This window comes from Micropterus salmoides, unplaced genomic scaffold, assembly GCF_014851395.1.
Source record: "Micropterus salmoides isolate LMB-PRFRI ecotype aquatic unplaced genomic scaffold, ASM1485139v1 Ms_hic_scaffold_12, whole genome shotgun sequence".
NCBI lineage: Eukaryota > Metazoa > Chordata > Actinopteri > Centrarchiformes > Centrarchidae > Micropterus > Micropterus salmoides.
Genome location: NW_024040263.1, coordinates 34,731,553 through 34,753,627, shown reverse-complemented (window position 1 = coordinate 34,753,627; position 22,075 = coordinate 34,731,553). Strand labels below are relative to the sequence as shown.

Below are 22,075 nucleotides of genomic sequence, written 5' to 3'. Positions count from 1 at the left end.
GCTCCTGATTGGTCGGTACCAAAGTACACATGAGCTCCTTGACAGTAGTAGCCTCTGTGGCCGCCTTCCCTCACCCCTCCCCTCACCCCTGCCTTCCCCCCACAGACCTCCGAGCCTCTCTGATCCATTTGTTTCTTCGTGTTACAGCTGCACAGCACGCCGAGGCTGCAGGAACATTTCAGTCCTCCAGTCAGTTTGACTGCAAAACACCTCTGCTTTAAAATAACAGCAGCTGCATGTTTGATGGTTTCTCAGCATATTTAGTCTGATATCAGTGCAGAGGAGAGTCGCTGTGAAGCCTCTCTTCATCTCCAGTGTCTAAATACTGACGTTCAGCAGCATGTATGCTGCTTCACCTGCCGTGTGAACTGAAAGAGACGAGAAGATGTTACAAATCCTTTATCAGAGCATTTCAGTGTTTCAGGTTCTTTCAGTGAGAGCTGTTGGTGATTTACAGATCGCTCTCCCGACATGGAGAACTACTGGGAGGACGATGACGACAGCTTCTCCTCTGAACAGGAAGGAAGTGATGACGCAGTCCCACCTCAGGTGACTGACAGCTCAGCATAGCTGACACCACGCACCCGTCTCACCTGTAAATGGAATGCAGCCGTTGTTACTGTTTTTCACAATTTAAACAAAAAGCCTTTAGTGTATTAATCAGTAAGTCAACTCATTACAGATAGATTGATGACTCCTTTGATGATCAATTAATTTTAACTGTGAAACCCTGCAGCCGCTCCGGCGCCCCTCTCAGGCTGTGATGTTCAGAAATCCAAACAGTTGGATGAGACATGGAGACGTCTCTATTCTTAGATCTTTATCACTTAGCAATTTAAAGTTTGTCCGGAGGATGGTGCCAGATGACAGCTCGTGTTGTTTCCCAAATCCTCTGTTCATCTTCTGTATGGTGGCCTTTTTGGGACCCTCAGACTAAGACTGTAAGGCTCAGCTCTATACGGTCACACAGGATCCTCTTTTATTCTGTCAGCCTCAACTGTAATTTAAGTAAACGCTAACATCAGCATGACGACATTTTGATATACACTCACTGGCCACTTTATTAGGTACCTTGCTAGTACCGAGTTGGACCCCCTTTGCCTTCAGAATTAATTCTTCGTGGCGTACTTTCAGCAAGCTTTTGGAAACATTCCTCAGAGACTTTGGTCCATATTGACATGATAGCATCACGCAGTTGCTGCAGGTCCACATCCATGATGCGAATATCCCGTGAGATCTGGTGACTGTGGAGGCCATTGGAGTCCAGTGAACTCATTGTCATGTTCAAGAAACTGTTCAGTTTGAGGTGATTTGAGCTTTGTGACATGGTGCATTATCCTGCTGGCATTTTCGTCCACACAACTGCTCACTGGATATTTTCTCTTTTTCGGACCATTCTCTGTAAACCCTAGAGATGGTTGTGCGTGTGAATCCCAGCAGATCAGCAGTTTCTGAAATACTCAGACCAGCCCGTCTGGCCACAACAACCATGCCACAATTAGCTCACTTAAATAAGTCACCTTTCTTCCCCATTCTGATGCTCCGTTTGAACTTCAGCAAGTTGACTTGATCGCATCTACATGCCTGAATGCACTGTGTTGCTGCCATGTGATTGGCTGATTAGCTAGCAATTGAACACGTGTACCTAATAAAGTGGCCAGTGAGTGTATATATTCATATTTTACATGTTGATATGTTATGCCAACATTTGGTCACTAATATTTGGAGTTTCAGTATGTTACTATGCAGCAGTAAAGCATTTAACACACAATGTTAACACATTTAACATTTAGCAAACATATTAGCAAGCTCTGTTAGCATTCATCTGAGCAGAGGCTGTTTTAGAGCCCTGACTGTAATGACCTGAAGTGATGGACCTGTTGGTGTCAGAGGTTCACCAAGTCTTTAGGATTCATCCTCTCTAGAGTATGAATCTCTAAACCAGGATCATCCAGCACTTACCAAGATATTTTACTCTAAAGCGAAGTGATGGACCAATAGCGGCTCTGCTAATGTGGCTAAGCTAGCAAACGTTTCTGAATCGTATCGAGATTCACATTCATAACATCTCATCTATTTGTTTCAAAGGACTTGGATGATGATGATGATGATGACGTCAAGGGAAAGACGAAGAAGTCTCGCAGGAAAATGATCCGAACAGCTTCCCTGACGCAGGTGAGGACTAATCATACGCTGTTTTCTAGGAACACACCTGTCAGACTGCGTGCAGCACGTCCTGCCACAGAACATCAGTTACATTGTACGTTAGTCTGCTCAGCAGATACAGCAGCATTTATTGTAGTGTGTCAATGAAAAAGAATTATTGTAACATTGCATTGTTTAGGATATGAAAATGCTTGCAGTTTGACCAAATGAAACGGTACAAACTTCTTTAACTCTGTCTCACTTTGCTTCTGTTTCTCTGTGTTTCTGTTGTTCAGCAACCGAACTTCAAACAGAAGTTTGTGGCTCTGCTGAAAAGATTCAAAGTTACTGATGAGGTTTGTATAAAAAAATCTGTCTGCATGCATTTCAAGGATCATCCTAATTATTAAAGGGCGTAATGTCCGCTGCGGACGGGGGCGGCACCAAACACTAAATTGATAAAAATGTTAATAAGCTCATCAAATATGTATTTATTTATATGAATTACAATTTAATTTAATTTAATATCATGTTTTTGTCACTGTGTCATGTGTACAAAGAAGGCAAGTTCATTCACTATTAAATAAGTAGTTCTTTAATGAAATATATTTTCTCTCTTGAATAGAGTTAGTTGCATTTACTCATTTGGCAGCAGTAAGAGCTATTAGGTCGTACGCCATCAATGGGGTAAATACCTGGGGGAAGAAGTTAGAGTTAACGAATAGCGCAATCAATACAAGAGAATTGTAAGGAGAGAAGCAGAAGAAGAGCACAGGAAGTGCATGTTAGAGGTTAGAGGTTAAAGGTGTTATAAGAGGAAGTGTTCTCTGAAGAGATGAGTTTTCAGGAGCTTGTATCATGGAGTTAGGTAGATGGGTGCAGACCCAGTAGTCGCTCTTTATTGCGCATTAATAACTTGAATTTGATCCTTGGTCCTTTTGGTTTCATCACAGCTGGTCATCAATCATGACGCCCAAGTTTCTCACCACCTTGGTTGGAGTGATGGTTGAGGAGGCAATTTGTAGTTTGAAGTTATGGTGGATAGATTGTTTGGCTGGAATGACCAAGAGTTCAGTCTTAGAGAGGTTTAGTTGAAGGTGGCGAGCCTTCATCCATGCAGGTATGTTAGAGAGACAGTCTGTGATCCGCGCCGAGACAGTGGGGTCGTCTGGCGGGAAGGATAGGTAGACTTGTGTATCGTCTGCGTAGCAGTGGTAAGAGAAGCCATGGCATCGAATGATCGACCCCAGTGAGATGGTGTAAATTTAGAAGAGAATGGGCACCTAGCCTTGCGGCCCCTGTGTGGAGAGGCAGTGAGAGGACCTTGTCCTTGCCACAAAACATTGTAGGAACGCCTTGAGAGGTAGGATTCGAACCACAGGAGTGCTCTGCGCGAGATGCCCATTGCTGAGAGTGCAGATAGCAGGATCCTGTGATTGACTCTGTCAAAGGCAGCTGAGGTCAAGCAGGAGAAGAACCGAGGATTGGGCTGCAGCTTTAGCTGACCTTAGGGCTTCTGTTGCAGACAGAAGAGCCGTTTCTGTAGAGGGGCCACTCATAATACCAGACCTGCTCTTTTATGAAAAGCGCTGTGAGATAACTGTTGTTGTGATTTGGCGCTATATAAATAAAATTGAATTGAACTGAATTGAAATGGATCTAGGATAGAAATGGTAGAAGTGAATGTTCAGATCGATGCCACTCTCCTGTCTGTACAGCAGCTGGTTAGCCAAGCTTAACGTCAAGACTTGAAACGGGGGGAAAAAACTAGCCTGTCGTTGTCCAAAGGATCCAAAACCCACCTCCCAGCAGCTCTAAAGCTTCCTGACTAACACGTTCTCTCTGGTTTGTTTCACCTTCTCATCTAACTTTCCTCAACAAATGTTGCCTCCAAGGCTAAATCGGATCAGTCGTGGCCGTTTTCAGCCCAAAAACTGATGGTAATTTGGTGATGTGTGTTCAGCTGATTCGGTCCTAATGGTTTGTGTGCCAAAAGTACTAATAACCTTTAAATTAAATACAGATGCATCTCAGAAAATATGAATATCCCGGAAAAATTTCTTCCCGTAATTTAATTAAAAAGTAAATATATTAGTGAATACTTTTGAGATATGGATTTTTGATTTACATAAGCTGTAAGCCGTAATAATCAAGGTTAAAACAAAAAAAGGCCTTTATATTTAACAAATTTAGAATGTATGAAAGTTTAACTTTTTGAAACATGAACCTTTTCACAGTATTCTAATTTTCTGAGATGCGCCTGTAGGGATAAATATATTTAATATATTTGTGATGGGGCTATACCGGCTGAAGCAGTGAAACCCTGAAGAAAACCTAATCCGGCTATGTTAACTAACATCCTGTAAATCTGTGTGTCACCTCAAACAACCTGAGATTACTGAGAAGACTCATCTCTGTCATCCCGGCTGATCAGCTTGTGTCGTGCAGGTTCTGGACTCAGATCCAGTGGGTCAGAGTCAGGAGGCTGAGGAGGACCTGGACCTCCTGTATGACAGTCTGGAGGTTTACAACCCGAGTGACAGCGGCCCGGAGCTGGACGACAACGACAGCATCATCAGCACACCAAAACCCAAACTCAAGTCAGGCAATAGAAACACGTTTTCATTGTGTTACACTACAGAGAATACCTGACTACTGAATCCTGACTCTTGTCTGCTGACTCGTGACTCGTGACTCCTGAATCTTGAATCCTGACTCCTGACCCGCGAATCCCAACTCCCGACCCATCAACTGACTCCTGACTGTTGACTCCCAAATCTCGAATCATTACTCATGACTGCTGACTCCCGAATCCTGACTCCTGAATCCCGAATCCCGACTCTCAACTCCTGACTCTTGACTGCTGACTGCTGACTCCTGACTCCCGAATCCCGAATCCCGACTCCCGACTCCCGCCTCCCGACTGCTGACTCCTGACTGCTGACTGCTGACTGCTGACTGCTGACTGTTGACTCACAAATCTCGAATCATTACTCCCGACTGCTGACTCCTGACTGTTGACTCCCAAAACTCGAATCATTACTCCCGACTGCTGACTCCTGACTGTTGACTCCCAAATCTCGAATCATTACTCCTGACTGCTGACTCCCAAATCCTGACTCCTGAATCCCGAATCCCGACTCCCAACTGCTGAATCCTGACTCCTGATTCCTGAATCCTGACTCCTGACTCTTGACTCTTGACTGCTGACTCCTGACTCCTGACTCCTGACTCCCGAATCCCGAATCCCGAATCCCGACTCCCGACTGCTGACTCCTGACTCCTGATTCCTGACTCCCGAATCCTGACTCCTGACTCTTGACTGCTGACTCCCGAATCCCGAATCCCGACTGCTGACTCCCGACTGCTGACTCCTGACTGCTGACTCCTGACTGCTGACTCCTGACTGCTGACTCCCGACTCCCGAATCCCGACTCCCAACTGCTGACTCCTGACTCCCGAATCCTGACTCCTGACTCCCGAATCCCGAATCCCGACTGCTGACTCCTGACTCCTGAATCCCGAATCCCGAATCCCGACTCCCGACTGCTGACTCCTGACTCCTGACTGTTGACTCCCAAATCTCGAATCATTACTCCTGACTGCTGACTCCTGACTCCTGACTCCTGACTCCCGAATCCCGAATCCCGAATCCCGACTCCCGACTCCTGACTCCTGACTCCCGACTGCTGACTCCTGACTGTTGACTCCCAAATCTCGAATCATTACTCCTGACTGCTGACTCCCAAATCCTGACTCCTGACTCTTGACTGCTGACTCCTGACTCCCGAATCCCGACTCCTGACTGCTGACTCCTGACTGCTGACTCCTGAATCCTGACTCCCGAATCCTGACTGCTGACTCCTGATTCCTGACTCCTGACTTCTGATTCCTGACTCCCGAATCCTGACTGCTGACTCCTGACTTCTGATTCCTGACTCCTGAATCCCGACTCCTGACTGCTGACTCCTGACTCGTGGATGTTCAGATAATGAATCACTGCTGGCTTCAGATTTACTGGTTGGACCAGTAAATATTCCGAGGTTATCAGAGACAGTTTAAAAACTCTTGTGTGACGCCTGAGAGCAGGCCGGGCTGCATCTGTTGTGGAGCAGTTGGTTCTCGACCAGAGAGGGTTTGAGAAAACACATAGCTAACATGATAGCTTCCTCCATTTTGGACTCCCGGATCTCCCACTTAATCCCATCAAAGTTAAACTCTGAGCTAAAGCCTCATGCTAATGTACTTTGCCTCTGTGGATCAGTCATCTGATCCAGCAGTTCCACTGAGGTAAACTGATTTCAGTCCAGACTTTTACAATCAGCTGTCACCGAGCTGAACAGTTAGACCCTGGTCTGATTCTCAGCAGCAACACAAAACAGTTTGTGAAGTGTTCGTGTATTTTGTAAATGCAGATGAAAGATGTTCACATGCACAGGATCCTGGTTAGGAAGTGGTCTTTGGAGGATCCCAGTTATTTTTCACCTGGGTTTGGATCAGGGGTACTTAAATACACCTACCCGACTTCCACTGTGTCACAGTCTGTACAGAAAGAACTGTGGATGTAAAACACATTCCCATCATGTATCATGTATCAGCAGTGTTAAATACACTGTCAGCCAATCACATCACTGGTCACAGAGAAGCATGACGACAACATGTGAAGTTGTCTGGGTGTTGCAGAGCGACAGGATGTGAACACACAGCGCAGCTGGCGTTCAGCAAAGTTAATTAGTTCAATGATGATGGAAACATTGATATGATCGCATTAATCCAACGCCATGCCAGGGATAATTCTACTGTATTCAGGATGTAACACTCACCTGATGTCTTAAAATGTGACACAGCAACATTTTCCGTAATGTATCTCCAGAATCAAACATGAACCGCTGATTTTTATTTATTTATTTATTTAAACATTTGAAGTTGACACTTTGTCACATTGATATATTAAAATGGACAATTTCAGTGTGATTTTAGTAAGATCAGGTGCAGGACCAGCCACAGGTGTTACGTGTTTGCTTGTATTTGATGCTGTCGCTGTAAAGGTGCCTCTCTGTGTGTGACGTCTGACCCACAGGCCTTTCTTCGAGGGGATTTCTCAGTCGAGCTCTCAGACTGAGATCGGGAGTACGAACAGTCAGAGGGGCCAACAGAAAGAACAGACTGCAGCAGTGAGTACAACGGATACTCTGATCAAACACGCTCACAGTGTTTTCAAAATGCCACTGACCTGGAGAGAAAGAGTTAAAGGGAATCAGCATCATCAGTCCTGTGGATTTCTGTTTCTGCAACATGAGCTCTGAACATTATACATCTGTTAACGAAATCAAGAAGTCTGAATGTGGCTTTGGTCTGATATGTCCTGAATAGGCCACCGTACATAAACTGAACCCTTTGATTTAGGTTTAGCTTTCCTCTGGCTCCACCCTCGTAAACTTTACATTCATCCATCAGTCGTTCCTGATGTTTCACTAACATTAAAGCCTCATCAGGCCACAAAATGGCCGCAGACACTCTGTACTGTTGTTGTGATTTTGCTTGTAGGCAGGATGTGATGTAACAACCTCTCTCTTTTCAGATCTGACAAAGTGGCAAATTTCTGTCCCGTTCCTGTTTACAGCATTTTCAGCCCTTGCAGCCTCTTTCTTGACGTCAGTAAAGCCTGTGAGGGTTCAGGGCTCAGGGTTTAGGGGGGACAACCCTTACAGGCTTTACTGCTTATCTGAAAAGAGATGAATGTGAATGTGTGAATGTTTTTGGTGCAGAAGAAGAGTCAGCCACAGACTCTGCTGCTCCCTGCAGGCCAGAGGCTGTAACCACTCTCTGTTGTCATTAACAGGCAGCAGAGCGGCAGTCTCCAGAGCGTCCTGCAGCTCAGGGGCCTCGAGGCCCCGAGGAGTCCAGAGGAGAGGAGGCCGTCCCCGGGGTGAGTGTGGACCAGGGACCTACTGTCTATCAGTGCCAACACACTCACACACAAGCATTCACACTTCTTCTTCTTTTCACAGGAAGTCGAGGACGTTGCTGTGGGAACAGATGCAGGCCCGGCCGCCAAACTCTGTAAAACTGAGTCCCAAACACACATGTCACCGAGGTACACATACACACACACACATACACACACACACACACACACCTACACACAAGACAGGACGTCAGCTGTCTGTCTGCTCTCTCTGCAGTAAGACAGGAAGTCAGCTGTCTCGCCATCCTTGGAGCGTCTCCATGAAGGACAGGCAGAACTCTAGAGGGACAGACAGAACCAGCAGCGTGGACAGTGAGACGTCGGTGGACTGCAGGATGCCTCCTCCCCAGGTGAGACAGGTGAAACGTCTGAGTAGACCTTTCAGAATAAAAGCAGAAACTCTGTGATTATCTGTTTAAAATCTGTCTGAATTCTTGTATCTCGACACGTGAACAGACCTCAGGGAAGAAGCTGCTGAGTAAATGTTTAAATTAAAAGAGAAATGAGCAGAATGATGAATCTGGAAGCAGCGATAGAACAGCAGGAAATATCCAGAACAAAACTGCAAACTGGAACTTTTTCAGGTTTTCTGCACTGTGAGAAACTAAAGACTGGTTCACGTGTCACAAACACCAAAAGTCCATTTAGAAAAAAAAAAACAGTTCCAAAGCATGTTGCGTTCTCATCACACAATCATCAGAAATTTCTGCAACACACTCCAGAGTCAGGACAGTAGCATAGAAAGCCAATGCAAAAGTAACTTTAACCTGCGTCCTCTCTAGCGGCCAGCAGGGGGCGACTTAAACCTGCGTCCTCTCTAGCGGCCAGCAGGGGGCGACTTAAACCTGCGTCCTCTCTAGCAGCCAGCAGGGGGCAACTTAAACCTGCGTCCTCTCTAACGGCCAGCAGGGGGCGACTTAAACCTGCGTCCTCTCTAGCAGCCAGCAGGGGGCGACTTAAACCTGCGTCCTCTCTAGCGGCCAGCAGGGGGCGACTTAAACCTGCGTCCTCTCTAACGGCCAGCAGGGGGCGACTTAAACCTGCGTTCTCTCCAGCAGCCAGCAGGGGGCGACTTAAACCTGCGTCCTCTCCAGCAGCCAGCAGGGGGCGACTTAAACCTGCGTCCTCTCCAGCGGCCAGCAGGGGGCGCCTTAAACCTGCGTCCTCTCCAGCAGCCAACAGGGGGCGACTTAAACCTGCGTCCTCTCCAGCGGCCAGCAGGGGGCGCCTTAAACCTGCGTCCTCTCTACCAGCCAACAGGGGGCGACTTAAACCTGCGTTCTCTCCAGCAGCCAGCAGGGGGCGACTTAAACCTGCGTCCTCTCCAGCGGCCAGCAGGGGGCGCCTTAAACCTGCGTCCTCTCCAGCAGCCAGCAGGGGGCGACTCCAGCGGCTGCAGAAAGAAAATGTTTCTACTTGTCAGCTGATTTATTCCCTCAGTAAACACTTTCCTGATGAGTTTCTGGTCTCAGTCTCTAGTTTCTAGTCTTCTTCAACACAGCATGATGTTCATTTAGTAAATTATGGTCCCATTTAGAGGAACAGAGACCAGGAAGCAGGGGAGGCTTTAGGGCGGGGCTACAAGCTGATTGACTAGTCACTACCATGGCGACCTGTCAATCAGGACTCTTACCCGCTGCTCTGTGTACATTTAACCAGCGCCGCTGAAAAAGCTCATCAGGAGTCGGCTGCTTTTAAGACTGTTTGTCGCTAGCTAAAATTAGCATCCCAGCTAACATCACAAGATATTAAGATGAATAACGGATGCACCCTGCTAACCAAGCTAGCTAGCGTCTCCTTCAAATGTGGTCACGCCTGGTGCCTGGTTGCAAAAAATCAAGATGGTGGCTGCCAAAATGCCAAACTTGAGGATTCAAAATGGCGTTCCACAAACCAACGGGAGCTATCCGGCGGCTACACCCACGTCGTTTATACAGACTGTGGTCCACACACAGATGTACTGATGTGTGTTGTGTGTCTTCAGGTTGCTAGGAAGTCGGTCCTGGATCAGCTGAACCACATCCTGTTCTCTGATGACCAGATTCCCGATTCCATCATCCTGATCAACACAACAGACTGGCAGGGACAGGTCTGTCCATCTGTCCGTCTGTATGCTATCGTTACACTGTGATGAAAGGAAAGCAAATGTCTCTCGCCCCCCTCTCTCTCTCTCTTCAGTATCTGTCGGAGCTCCTCTTCGATCAGCCAATCGTCTGCACCGTCTCAGCAGCTGACGTTCAGGCCGCCTTCAGCGCCATCATCAGCCGCATCCAGAGATTGTAAGAATCATCTGATCCACACTTTCACTCATCAGTAGGATGATGAACTTCTGATCAGCTGCTGCTACAGTCTCATCAGTTTATGATCAATACACTCATAACAGTAACACACTAATGGTTTTTCCAGCTGTAACTGTAACTCCCAGACGCCGCCCCCCATGAAAGTGGCGGTGGGTGGAGATCAGAGCTACCTCAGCACTGCCCTCTGCTGCTTTGTAGAGCAGCTGGCCAGCAAGACGCCTGATTGGCTGAACTATGTCCGCTTCCTCATCCTGCCCGTTGGTACGCAGGGACTCGGCTCACAATACTGTATCTTCTGAAAATATAAACCAGCCCCCCATTAACCTTCCCATGACGCTCCTTTTGTTTATTACCTCACCAGGAGCCCACCCGCTGGCCAAGTACCTGGCTGCTCTGGACAGTAAATTCAACAGCCTGTTCATGGACGCCGGCTGGAGGGAGCTGTTTGGACGTCTGGAGCCTCCTCCTCTCGGTACCTTTATGTTCCCTGAAGGAGTGGGACGGGGGGGCTCTCAGGGTCACAGTGACCCCTGACCTTTTATTCCACTGAAACTTATGACCTTATCTCATGAGGCCTCCATCAGGACACATTTTCTCGGAACAGAACAAAGAGAATCAAATGAACCTAAATACCTGCAGGACCTTCTCTCAGACTCCTGTCTGCTGTGGTGCTCAGGGTCCCCTAAAGGTTGGGCTCCTGCTGCTTTGCAGAATGTTCTAAGGGTGGAAATATTTGGGAATCTCAAAGTTTGATAAAAGTCATTTATTCACTGTTATTAATCCACTGAACCGCAATATAAACCGTAACTGGCAGTTAACCTTCAGTCTTCTGCCTGTATGAGAACAACTAAATGAGAGTATGATTATGGACCCCTCACTGTCGCTGCTCTTATTAACATCACTAACACCTGTAGCAGTAAAGGATACACTTTGTGCTGCAGCGCCGCCACCAGGTGAACATGCTGTGTCCTAAACGCTGTACGGCCGTCAGGAAATGGACCAGACTATGGGTCAGTTTATGTCCATCGCTCGACCAGAGTTGGCTGAAGTTTTGTAAAGTGCATTTTTGAGATATTAAGTCCAAAATGCGGCCAAACGCTTGCCGTCTTTGAAGAAGATAATTCCTTTTTATCTAAGTTCTGATTTTTGTGGGAGAGGACAGCGTGGACAGTCTGTCTGATTTGTACTTCTGCGTGAAACCTATGCGTAGCCACAAGAAGTGTGATTGGTCGGCTCGGTCGCATCAGAATCACCTTTTCACCCCTGACGAGTTTGCATTGACGGCGTTTAGCCCACATGTTATATTAATATGGGTCGCTTTAGCTGGTGAAGTAATGTGGAAAGCCAAACAACAATAGTATTTTGCACTGGATAACGTTAGCAACAGTTCGGCCTTAGCTGGTGAGCTAACGTTATCTAACTTGAGCCAACTGAAGCGCAACATCACAATATGTTTCACATGCTTTGCAGTAATGTTAGTTTGTCTGTCCAGTAGGACGCAGAATAGTGGCAGTTCCACAGAGAAAGCAGGAGTGGTGTTCATTTTCTTCATTGTCTTAGTGTTTGACAGGTTAAGCTCAGTGATGGAAACGTCCCTATCTGAAGCTCTCCTTCTGTTTGACAGATCCTGTCGGTGTAGCAGGTCGAGTGTCTCAGTACCTGAGCGGAGCTGCTGTTTCTCACCTGTGTCCCATCTCAGAGGCCATGCTGACCTGCAAACACAAGAGGTACATGTCTTCACTCAGGATCCCACCTTCAGCCTTCCCCTTCACCTCTATCAACATTTTACAGAATTACAGAGAGGACCGCTTTTCATGGGACTGTCTGCCAAGCGCCGTGACATCAGCACAACCTCCCTGTAGCTGTAGAGAAAATAATCAAATAACACAAATTTGCTTCAGGCTCCGTAACATCAGACTACTTTGAGATCCTTCACCAGCATTTTCATAAGTCTACAATAACAATGAGATAATGTTGTTGTTTCATTCCAACTCACACTGTACGAGTAAATCATCTGCGATGTAAAGCCAAAGCTCACGATGGAGGTGCTCACACTGTATAAAACTGCTGCCCTGATCAGCTGTGTGCTGAAACGTCTAAAAAAAGAGGCGCTGGTGTTTATCGACCAGGGAGCTGGGAAGATGTGGACAGCATGGCATGTTAATTTTGCACTTTTGAGAGAATTGGAGGTAAACTAGCTACGTTTTACTGTACAGACTGTTAACTTGATAGCGAGCGTTGTGCTGCCATGGCACTTTGAGATGCCGTTCACCACTTTACGCAGGCGCTGTGAGAAAAGAAGGAACTGATCGTGGGAAATCCACTCGTGGTTCTGCTTCAACTGTGCGATAGCCCGGCGACGGCCGACCAAAATTTCAGAAATTCATCCGACCGTCCGACAGCCATTCTGGAGCAGCCTGTTGGTGAACTTCCTCTCACCTTCTCCAGAGGGCAGAGTATAAAAATCACTAAAATGTTTTCTCTATTGCATTTTGATTTGTACCTCCCACTTCATCTGCTGCCTTCTCCTCCTTTGACGTTTTATGGCCAATTTATACTCCTATACTATATACTCTTGGTTCTCAAACCAACATGAGGATTTGGGTCCGGTGCTGCTGCCTGTTTCCTGGCTGGGAGCTCTAACCTGTGTAAATAAGAGCTTCTCTGTAGCGTCTCTGTGTCCCACGTGTGTCTGAAGAGACATTTTGGGTCTTTTGGGTTTAGCTGTACCACTTGCTGCAATAATAATTATTTGTCCTGATTTGGACAAAGAAGCTGTCAGCAACATGTTAAGTCTAAGTGGGGTTTCCTGATGAACAAATGTGGTTCTGTTTGAAAGTGTTAAAATATTGTAAAACCTCTGTTGTTATATCCATGTTTTCCTGCAACGTCGATCAGTGCTAAAATTACAGATTTGTGTTACCACCATCTGCCGTCTCCTGGACTGTATTGCATTATGAACACTAGGGCTGGGTATTGAGTTCAATACTTTTTAGGCACCGACCAAATTGCCTCAGTACCATCGAGTATCAAAAAATGTCTTGTCTTTTGGTACCAAATTTTGATAACTAAAGGTTCTTGTTAGCGTCAATTATCCAATAAGCATGCAGCATGCTTGATGTGCCCAAATCTAAAAGTGATTGTTATTGGCTGTGGTGATGTAAACACTAGTTCACGCCGGTTACGCAAGAGACTCGTGGATGTAAAAGACGTGGAGAAAATCAAAAGTGTGGCTACATTGCACCAGGCTTGATGCAACAGCGCGCGATGCAGTATTTGTGACGTAAGATAAGAGAGCGGCGACATGACAAAGCTGGTGAAGCACTTGACTGTGCATGGAATAAACTTAAGAGCAGAAAGTTGCCCCGTCTTTGACTGCAAGAAGACAAAGCCGGTGCAGTCATCGTCTCAGAGCCCTACTGCCGCCGAACCTGCTCCAACATGCCCACCATACGAGCAGTGCCGGGCAGTAATGTCGCTACAAGTTTAACTAGATTTCTCAGTAGCTTGGTGGCAGCGTCGCTGTTTTCTGAATCAAAGCTCTTTTATTGACCGAGCTACGTTTTCCCAAGCATTTCTGAAGGATCAGTAAGTGACAAAGTTGTTTAGGTTGTAATGTTGCCAGAGCACAAATTCACATATAAACAATAAAATATATAGAATTAATAAACAATGAAATGACATTATAAAAACTAAAGAAAGAGGAATAAAAACAACAGATACACAATATAGGCCTACTTTACATTGAAAATATGTCTTGCTTTTTGACAAGCAGAAGAATTTTTCAAAGGAACCATTATAAAAATAAACAATATTAATGATAATAATGTGATTATTAAGTTACTTTATACAAAGAACAACGGTTCTCAGTTTGTTGAGAATAAAATTGGTATTGAAAAAAGTATTGTTCAGGAACCGGTATCGAAGTCGAGGTATCGTATCGATATCAAAAATCTTTGAATGATACCCAGCCGTAATGCACACCTATGCTTGTGCAACTGTGTGTGCGCGTGCTGATAACAAAACAGGGGCACACTTATTAAATCAGTGCACTAACCACTGAAGGTCTGAAGGCCCGCTCGCACCAGAAAGAGTTGAAATTCATCTGCATGTTGTCACAAAATAGTTGGTTTGGGCTTTTTTCACATTCACTTCTATACAGTCACTTCAGTGCAAACCTGGTTACAGCAGCATCTAGTGGACATTAAAGGAATTGCTGTGGAACGCGTGTTTACAGAGAAAAACTACGTTTCATTATTTTCCTGACTGAAGGTCTGTTTTGCTGTTTGATTCTGATCTTCTTCTCCTGCAGCCCCGACGACGACTCCTGTCAGAAGTTCGTTCCTTTTATCGGGGTAAGAAATACTGTCAGCTACTACTACTACCATGACTGCTACAGTTACTACAGTCGACTGTCTCACTCTGATTGGCGGGAACTAACCACAGACACTTGACTCGCTCATGGACTCTTCTCTAGAGTTGTGACCTTTAACCCGCAATTTTCTAAGGGAAATGGTGTTCGTTAAAGGCCACAGACAACAGAAGTCTTCGACATCCTATCGGTGTAGTAGTACTGTAGTTCTGGTTCTGCATCGTGCACCGTGTTGTTGTAGTAGTACTGCAGTACTGGTTCTGCATCGTGCACCCTGTTGTTGTAGGTTGTTGTAGTAGTACTGCAGTACTGGTTCTGCATCGTGCACCCTGTTGTTGTAGGTTGTTGTAGTAGTACTGCAGTACTGGTTCTGTATTGTGCACCCTGTTGTTGTAGTAGTACTGCAGTACTGGTTCTGCATCGTGCACCCTGTTGTTGTAGGTTGTTGTAGTAGTACTGCAGTACTGGTTCTGTATTGTGCACCCTGTTGTTGTAGTAGTACTGCAGTACTGGTTCTGCATCGTGGACCCTGTTGTTGTAGGTTGTTGTAGTAGTACTGCAGTACTGGTTCTGTATCGTGCATCCTGTCGGTGTAGTAGTACTGCTGTACTGGTTCTGTATCGTGCATCCTGTCAGTGTAGTAGTAATGCAGTACTGGTTCTGTATCGTGCATCCTGTCGGTGTAGTAGTACTGCAGTACTGGTTCTGTATCGTGCATCCTGTCGGTGTAGTAGTACTGCAGTACTGGTTCTGTATCATGCATCCTGTAGGTGTAGTAGTACTGCAGTACTGGTTCTGTATCGTGCATCCTGTCGGTGTAGTAGTACTGCAGTACTGGTTCTGTATCGTGCATCCTGACGGTGTAGTAGTACTGCAGTACTGGTTCTGTATCGTGCATCCTGACGGTGTAGTAGTACTGCAGTGCTGTGTTGAGGCGTCAGGTGTTCCAGATCAAACTGAGGTTCTGTATTTGTGTGTGTTCTCAGCTGGTGAAGGTCGGCATCGTGGAGCAGAACTTCCGGTCCACCTCAGGTAGACCAGACTCACCTGTCACCTCCTCCCTCCAGCTCCTCCCCCTTCACCTCCCTCTGCCCTCTGGATTTGGTTATAATTATTAAGATTTCCTTAATCTATTATTGAATTGTTGATTGATTATAAAGTTTTTGTATTTCCTTAATTTAATCCTTGTAAAAAACAATAAACTTGACAGAACACAGCAAATACAGGAAACATGTAACCATTTCCTTTGAAGAGGAGATCGAACTGCTTCTCTCTCCACAGTTGACTCTGATGACATCATACTGGGATCTCCTCCCTCTCAGCCAGGAGCACCAATCAGCATCACCTCCACCCCTCCCCCCTCCCCCTCCACCAGGTACTTCTTGTTTACAGCAAGACACATTTTTTCCAAAATGGAGTCTGTTACTGTTACTACGACCTAACCGCTGTCCTGTGTCTCCGCCTCCTCCTGTCCGTCCAGCTGTCCGGGGGAAGTGATGGGTCTGCAGGTGGACTACTGGAGCAGTCAGGGAGGAGGAGGAGAGCGGAGGAAGGAGGTGGGGGTGAAGAACACACTGAAGAGCAACTTCCGCTGTCTGCAGGTGTCGAGGATCAGTGGAGGAGAGCTGATGAGCATGACGGTGGTGACCAAAGAGAAGAACAAGAAAGGTGAGGAAGAGGAGGTATGATGATGGTGGTGATGATGGTGATGATGGTGAGGATGGTGGTGATGATGATGAGGATGGTGGTGATGATGATGAGGATGGTGATGGTGGTGATGATGATGAGGATGGTGGTGATGATGATGAGGATGGTGATGGTGGTGATGATGATGAGGATGGTGGTGATGATGATGAGGATGGTGATGGTGGTGATGATGAGGATGGTGATGGTGGTGATGATGATGAGGATGGTGATGGTGATGGTGATGATGATGAGGATGGTGATGGTGATGATGATGAGGATGGTGGTGATGATGATGAGGATGGTGATGGTGGTGATGATGATGAGGATGGTGATGGTGATGATGATGAGGATGGTGGTGATGATGATGAGGATGGTGATGGTGGTGATGATGGTGAGGATGGTGAAGGTGGTGATGATGGTGCGGATGGTGAAGGTGGTGATGATGGTGAGGATGGTGATGGTGATGATGATGGCGAGGATGGTGATGGTGATGATGATGGTGAGGATGGTGAAGGTGGTGATGATGGTGAGGATAGTGATGGTGAGGATGATGATGGTGATGAGGATGGTGATGGTGGTGATGATGGTGAGGATGGTGATGATGATGGTGATGATGAGGATGGTGGGGGTGGTGGTGATGATGGTGAGGATGGTGAGGGTGGTGATGATGATGATGGTGATGATGATGATGGTGATGATGGTGATGATGATGGTGAGGATGATGATGGTGATGAGGATGGTGAGGATGGTGATGGTGGTGATGATGGTGAGGATGGTGATGATGATGGTGATGATGAGGATGGTGGGGGTGGTGGTGATGATGGTGAGGATGGTGATGGTGGTGATGATGGTGAGGATGGTGAAGGTGGTGAAGGTGGTGAGGATGGTGATGGTGATGATGGTGGTGATGATGGTGAGGATGGTGATGATGATGGTGAAGATGGTGAGGACGGTGATGATGGTGATGGTGGTGATGATGGTGAGGATGGTGATGATGGTGAGGATGGTGATGGTGGTGATGATGGTGAGGATGGTGATGGTGATGATGGTGGTGATGATGGTGAGGATGGTGATGATGATGGTGAAGATGGTGAGGATGGTGATGATGGTGATGGTGGTGATGATGGTGAGGATGGTGATGATGGTGAGGATGGTGATGGTGGTGATGATGGTGAGGATGGTGATGGTGATGATGATGGTGAGGATGGTGATGATGATGGTGATGATGAGGATGGTGGGGGTGGTGGTGATGATGGTGAGGATGGTGAGGGTGGTGATGATGATGATGGTGATGATGATGATGGTGAGGGTGGTGATGGTGGTGATGATGATGGTGATGATGGTTTGTGTGTCTGTCAGTCATGTTCCTCAGTAAGAAAACGAAGGAGAAGGAGGCGGAGTCGAGGAGTCAGCTGATCGAAGGAATCAGCAGACTGATCTGTACCTCCAAACACCAACACACACTGAGAGGTACACACACACACACACACACACACACACACACACACATGTTTGTTCCTCTATCCCAGTGGGGACTTCTCTATTACAATCCCTCCAACAGCTGCTGAGACCTCCAACATGACATTTGCTGTTGATCAGACCACACACACACTGATGACATCATGCTGATAGATTTAAAGCAACAGCGTCCCCTTCATCTCTCTCAGTCTCTATAGATGGAGTGGAGTGGAACGATGTCAAGTTTTTCCAGCTAGCTGCTCAGTGGCCGACCCATGTTAAATACTTTCCCGTGGGAATCTTCGGCTACAACAAACCCTGAACCTTCTCCTCCTCCTCACCTGTCTCACATGACCTCCTGTGGGCATGTCCTTGTGAGCAGATGGTGAAGTGATAGGCTGAACAGTTTTGTACCAGGAGCAGAAACCTTGTTTGCCTTTTATTCACTCATGTCATGTTGGAATAGAAATATTTGAACCATATAAGTTACTTTTTAATTATTTATTTTAATTCTGATGTGGATATTTATTACTTCCTGTAAATGCTGTACACAGCCTAAAGTGTATTTATCTGATGATAATTATCATCATCATAATAATAACACATAATATTAATGCAGTGTGTAAGTGGATTAACTGTTAATTATTTTTTAGTTCTTCAAAGCTGGACAAAACAAACAGGTCCTCAAGCCCAAATCTACAAAAGTTCAGCTTATTCACAGTTAGTGGCCCTGGGGCCCTAGAGGTAAGAGCCTCTTTTTGACTGTTATAATATATATCAAATATCTTGTTAGTCAACCAAATGACCCCAAAGTGACGGTCAGTCTTACAGCCTGGGTGGTTGGCTTGTACATTTACTTACACCCTGACCTCCACCACGTATTCACTCCATTCCACTCACTGTTTAAAGAAGCGGTTCAAGGGTTAGGGATGTCAGGGTAATTGATACTTCGGTACCAAGTCGACCAAAATTCAGATAACATGTCAATGCTCGATTTTGCTACGTACCGAAAATCTGGAGGGATTATTGGGTCAGAATTAAAACAAAAACTAAAAGTCTAAATCAAAAATGCATTTATTTAGATTTGGGCATTTAGGATTGAGGAGTGTATGCAGATAAGGGGGCGTGGCCCAAAGACTGGAGGCTGGGTTTGAAATGGCTGGTCTGCAGAGGCACCTTATGGTCAGCAGGGGGAGTTCTGAGTGCTAAAGAGCACACTGCAATGAAACCAAACAGAGAGAGTGAGCGGGGCTGGAGGGAGGACTATACTTTATAATGTGATAACTTCAACTTGATGAAAGCGTTGTAACATTTCTATGGCCTCACACACAAAGTCACCAATGTTAATTTTGTCAGCCATTTTTAAATTTAGTCCTGTGTTAAATGTCCTTGTTAGTTTTTTTCATATTTAGTCTAATGTATATTATTTTTTTAATCAAGTTTTAGTTGACTAAAAGTCTGGCTATTTTAATCTGATTGTTATTTTCTTACTCATTCTTATAATTTTAATTAGAATTTTGGTCAATCGGCTCTAACGAAAACCGAGATATTTATAATTTGAGTCTTTATTTCACTCATCTCACATATTGATAAATTATTTTATAAAATTTGAATGCTAGCTTTGTTCAAATTTTTATTGCAAAGGAGACGTTAACTTGCCTCAATTCCCGGGTGGTTAGCCTTGATTCCTGCTTCAAGTTCGTAGTTTTTTCTCCCAGAAACCTTATAACCACATTGCACGCTGTCCGATATAATTAAGCACTCGCATCCTCCACAGTAACATTTTGCTCGCGCACCAGCCATCGCCCCGGGCGCCCACCATTCAAAGCACAGGAAGAAAAAAAGCTGAATGAACACTGTTCAAGTGAAAATTTAGAGGGAGAAAATATGGCCTGGTAATATTTTGTCTCCTCATACTGACAAAAAGAGTGATTTTATTAACTAATTTTTACTAACTAATTTATTTATTTATTATTTAATGAATTACATTTAAATGTCATAATTTTTCACTTTACTTAATTATGAAACCTGGTGAGCATTATTGTGAGTCAAAAAGCATCTAGCATCTGTCCTGCACTGTTAGTACTTATGTAAAGTAAAATACAAGTGCAATTGAGTCACTCAGAAAAACATCCCAGGACCTCCCAGATTTTCCTCAAGACCATTCTGAGCCTGTGCAGGGTTTGAGGACTGATTATAGTAAATGCACAAATTGAAAATGCACATTGCAAGGTTGTAATTTAAACCGTTTTCTCCTTTATGAATATATTGACATCAAACCACCACTCATCTGTCCTGGACATCCTCTCACAGCTTTCACAGATGTTAGTCGTTCTTTGTAATGTTCAGATGTTTTAATTAACCCATTGATGCCTGAATTTATTTACAAAAAAAAAATAAATTAGGTATGATGCAAATTAACGACAACAGGCATAAACGAGAAACCAGTGCATGCAAAAGGTTCCCAGGTACCTATTGAATATGCACAAACAGGCATTTGGGGAATACATATGCTATCTCAGCTGCAGTCTGAAAGGCAGAGGTGTGATGCAAATTTGCAACAATCACTGTTGAGGGGTTAAAGGAGTGTATGATGAAGTACATGATGGGATTTATTTTTTTGTTTCTGTTTTTTTACCGTGGTATCAAATTGCTATAAAGTATTGTGGAATTTCATTGGTATTGATTACTAAATTTCAGGCATCGTGACATGAAGGACCCATAAGGCCACGGACCCCCACCATCATACATTCTGTCATTGTGTTACTTATGGATCGTAGTATTGGGAAAGTAACTGACTATTTCTTTTGCTGAGGACCCCCTGGAGCCCCCTCAAGGAACCCCGGGGGTCTGACTTTGCGAACCAGTGGTTTAAATTGTAGCTGTTCCTCATTCATACCAATTTGCTGCTAATTTATTTTCCTTTTCCATATTCATTTTGGGTCATTGTCCAGCGCTCCTCTGGGTTCATTAGAGGATCATTCAGATCACCTGTTGACTTTTCAACAATGATTACGATCAGCAGTGTTTCCCCTCTTGGCCAATCAGGGTGTGACAACGCCCATTCCTGAAGGCATAAGAGAGGGTGGGAAACGGCGCCTCCTGTTTCCCACCCTCTCATGCCTTCAGGAATGGGCTTTTTGAAGAGGCATTTCTTCATTATTAAAGTATTGCCACAAAATTGCTGGAGCGACCTCACCTGGATTGATTTAAAAAAAACTCAAAGCTTAGCCTCTAATTGGCCCTTAGAATTTCACTATTTTGTGTTTCATGAAGTTTTCTTGTTTGTGTTTAATAACCCATCATCACTGCTGCACACTGCAGAGCTTCAACCCTTTAAACAGGCAGTGAGCAGTTTTGTAAAAGATGTAAAACCTGTAGGATGTTTGAAACAATAAACAAAACTGGACGTCTCTTTGTTCACTTATTTCTACAAGAGGATCCTCACGTTCAATACTTCCAGTTAGAGGCAGACTGTATGTCCACCTCTTGGTCAGATTGTCTTTAAATGATCTGATCGCTTCCTGCCCTCCAGTGGATTAACCCTTTATTTTTTAATGACCCCATAACCTTTCCTCCAGTAGAGAGGTTTTAAAAGTCAAATCTGCCCCCCCCCCCCCCCCCCCAGTGTTGACCGAGAATCTGAGCTTTAGTAAGGTCCAAAGAATATAGTGCAACATGAAAAGGTTGATTTTAAAGTTAACATTTAAAGGGTCTTTGTTTAATACTGAAGAGGACTTTCTTCTGCAGTAATAAGGAGTATCTTTATTCCTCTACGCTAGTGACCAGCATTATGTTTTCGAGTTGTCTGTCCTGTGAACGCAATATTTCAGGAACTCCTTCAGAGAATTTTATTATATCTGGCACACATGTCCACTTGGACGAGCTGATTAGAAGTTGGTGGTGAAAGGTCACTGTGACCTCACAAACGCCTTTTTTGTGTAAAATATTTTACACAAATAATACTGCATAAAGACTTTATATCCAAAATGTCAGTCAAAGTCAGTCTTCTGTACTCCTGTAAAATAGTCTAAATGAAGACAACATCTCTAACTGAAAATGAATCAAGTCAATATGACTCCCAACAAAACACAAATCTCTTTTTATTAATGCTGTAGGTGAATGTTTGTTTTATTGTGGCTGTAA

The 22,075-nt window shown here is 45.1% G+C and overlaps 1 protein-coding gene across 1 annotated transcript in view; it reads left to right on the top strand.

Moving 5' to 3' along the window:
• Nucleotides 1-21,343, top strand: part of LOC119899950 (phosphofurin acidic cluster sorting protein 1-like) — a 34,371-nt gene extending 13,028 nt beyond the window's left edge. Inside the window, exons 6-24 of the mRNA XM_038714776.1 lie at nt 458-549; nt 2,089-2,175; nt 2,442-2,501; nt 4,594-4,745; nt 7,226-7,319; nt 7,988-8,074; nt 8,157-8,242; nt 8,331-8,463; nt 10,098-10,202; nt 10,292-10,392; nt 10,520-10,674; nt 10,775-10,885; nt 12,038-12,140; nt 14,726-14,768; nt 15,772-15,817; nt 16,067-16,160; nt 16,266-16,453; nt 17,831-17,941; nt 18,139-21,343. Of these exons, the coding sequence (XP_038570704.1) occupies nt 458-549; nt 2,089-2,175; nt 2,442-2,501; nt 4,594-4,745; nt 7,226-7,319; nt 7,988-8,074; nt 8,157-8,242; nt 8,331-8,463; nt 10,098-10,202; nt 10,292-10,392; nt 10,520-10,674; nt 10,775-10,885; nt 12,038-12,140; nt 14,726-14,768; nt 15,772-15,817; nt 16,067-16,160; nt 16,266-16,453; nt 17,831-17,941; nt 18,139-18,251 (1,961 nt within the window). The 3' untranslated portion in view covers nt 18,252-21,343. The remainder of the gene's footprint in view (nt 1-457; nt 550-2,088; nt 2,176-2,441; nt 2,502-4,593; nt 4,746-7,225; nt 7,320-7,987; nt 8,075-8,156; nt 8,243-8,330; nt 8,464-10,097; nt 10,203-10,291; nt 10,393-10,519; nt 10,675-10,774; nt 10,886-12,037; nt 12,141-14,725; nt 14,769-15,771; nt 15,818-16,066; nt 16,161-16,265; nt 16,454-17,830; nt 17,942-18,138) is intronic.
• The last annotated feature ends 732 nt before the right edge of the window (nt 21,344-22,075 follow it).